Raw genomic sequence first — 2,500 nt, forward strand, 5'->3', positions numbered from 1 at the left:
AAAGTCCCGCAAATAAAAGCCAACATTGAAACCAACACCAACTTTGCTATTACAAAATTAATATAAAGCTGCTGTGAAGTAAAAAAAAATAAATAAATAAAAAAAAAAAAAAAAAAAAATATATATATATATATATATATATATATATATATATATATATATATATATATATATATATATATATATATATATATATATATATATGAATGAATAGATAGAAACAAGCTCTAATGTGATGTTGTCACTTGCCCTATAAAATGCTGTGAATTGTGTAACGTGAAGACTCCTACAGACAAGACCAATATCGAATCCAATACTCTATCGTGGGCGAATTTAGGAGTTGTTTACAGTATGTCACTCTACACGGCAAGGCTTGTAACTGTTTTGTGGCGCTGGTGGGATAATCTGTGCGGAAGGCAGTGTGGTGGCAGTGTGGTGGTAGTGGTGGCGCCGCAGTGAGGTTTGACTGTTTTTTTTTTTTTTTTTTTTTTTTGTCTGAGGTTTTGTTGTACCGTTTGATGTTTTCGTGGTATTGTGTGTAATTGCTCCTGTCAGTTTTGTGCAGTGTTGTGCTTTTAATGTTATTTGTTTTGCTATTTACTTGTTTATCTGGTTTTGGTTGTCAAGGAGGAGGGTGTACTAGGGAAAAAAGTAATGTTAAATGAAAATAAAATATCCGCTCAACAGGGAAAGAAAAAAAGTTAATAGAAAAAGTAAGTTTAGTTCCAAATGTCTCTTGATAACGTGTTTTTTTCTTTTATTGCTGAAGTCATATTTTTTTATCGTTATTGTTTTTTTTGTTTATTCATTCACTTATTCATGTATTTACTTATTTTTGTATATATATTTCTTAACCGTTCAAGTCACAGGAAGCAATATCTGAGGGAAAGTCTTGCTCGTAAAATACCTCAAAGTTACCGCAGTGTGTGGCCATTTACTGTGAAGAGCTATATTCAGGCAGCCAAGAGCACCCGCTGCCTGTCTAACTCGTCCACCATTACAGGTTGTTGTCGCGAGTTAGGCCCAGCAGTATCTTGGAATAATCTCAGTGCAAAGTCTGTAGCGGGAACACCAATTTTTTTTCCCCTGTTTTTAATGTTTTCTTTACTCTTTGTTCATTTTTTTTTTTTTTACTTCTTTTGTCTAGTTTTTCTTATTTTCTTGTTCTTTTCTCTCTTTCTTCTTCCTCATTCACTTTCGTACTTTTTGTCCTTTTTTATTCACGTTCTTTTTCATTTTCCCTCTCGCTCTTCCTTTTTTTTCCATCTCTTCTGGTTATTTTTCCTTTACATTTTGACTTTTCTCTCCTCTTATTTTCTTATTTTTCTTTACTCCTCTGTTCCGTCATTTTCTTACTTTTTTTATCACCTCAGTTTTCCCCTTATATTCTTAATTGTTTTATCTCTCTTCCTCAATTTTCACTCACGCTCCTAATATTTTTCCTTTCCTTATTTCTCCGTAACATTACTCTCTCTCTCTCTCTCTCTCTCTCTCTCTCTCTCTCCTGTTGTCGTTGCACTTTACGACTGATGCAGACAATCTAACTGTTAAAACTCCCACTCACTGACCCTGTATATTGAGCGTTCGTGGCAACAAGTGACATTCACCTCATCGCCTCCTGAACTGGTCCGTGTAAGGCTTTAATACTGCAATGATTCGTCCACCCAGTGACGCCACGAGACAGGAGCGAGTGTATGTGTGTCACGTCTGTCTTAGAGTGATGTCAGAAGCTACAAATTGCTACAGACTGAAACTAAGTGAAAGAAAGCATAGTTATAACTCTTATTGTTGTTATAGGCGTCTTATTTGTTAAAATTGAGACTATTATATTAAAGATGAAGAATAACATGTTAATTTTATCATTTCTAGTTACATCGCTACGTGTTTTAAGAGACTGGTATAAAAAAAAAATTAATGGGTTAAGACTAAACGGAACAAAGCTGTATTAGACAATATCCTCCATCTAAAATTTTGGTTTGTGATGTTGATTTTGCAGATCCTTAGTTCAATAGAGGAAGAAATAATGAGTTTATGCTTTATGTGGTTAGATTTAAGATATAAGATACAAACAATTGGTTCTGAAAAAAGAGTGGTAAATGAATGGAATGGACTGAAGTTGTTAGTGGTGAGTTAATAGAATTTTAAAAGGTTAGGTAAATTCATTGATAAAAGTGACATGAATAAAAGTAGGTGTGTTTCATGAAGGGACCGTCACGTTTAGACTTCTTGCAGCTTCCCTTATGTTTTTATGTACTACTACTACTACTACTACTACTACTACTACTACTACTACTACTACTACTACTACTACTACATCCTCAATATAATTATATAAAGTAGTTTACGAGTACAATTATTACACAATTCTTTTGACTGCCGGGAATCAAACCGGTGCGCATAGTATGGAAGATCAGCGCTTACTACACCAGCAGATGGAGTGTGCAGGCAGTAACCACCCACCTGAGCATAGTTCCAGTGGGAGTGTTGTTTGTTCTGCAGC

At 34.5% G+C, this 2,500-nt stretch overlaps 1 protein-coding gene across 1 annotated transcript in view; it reads right to left on the bottom strand.

The window, feature by feature from the left end:
- The window catches only part of LOC123508882 (MAM and LDL-receptor class A domain-containing protein 1-like), a 20,100-nt gene that overhangs the window by 9,323 nt on the left and 8,277 nt on the right, over positions 1 to 2,500 (bottom strand). Inside the window, exon 11 of the mRNA XM_045262885.1 lies at positions 2,461 to 2,500. This exon is cut by the window's right edge and continues 41 nt beyond it. Coding sequence (XP_045118820.1) covers positions 2,461 to 2,500 — 40 coding nt within the window. The remainder of the gene's footprint in view (positions 1 to 2,460) is intronic.

Source organism: Portunus trituberculatus, chromosome 25 (genome assembly GCF_017591435.1).
Source record: "Portunus trituberculatus isolate SZX2019 chromosome 25, ASM1759143v1, whole genome shotgun sequence".
NCBI lineage: Eukaryota > Metazoa > Arthropoda > Malacostraca > Decapoda > Portunidae > Portunus > Portunus trituberculatus.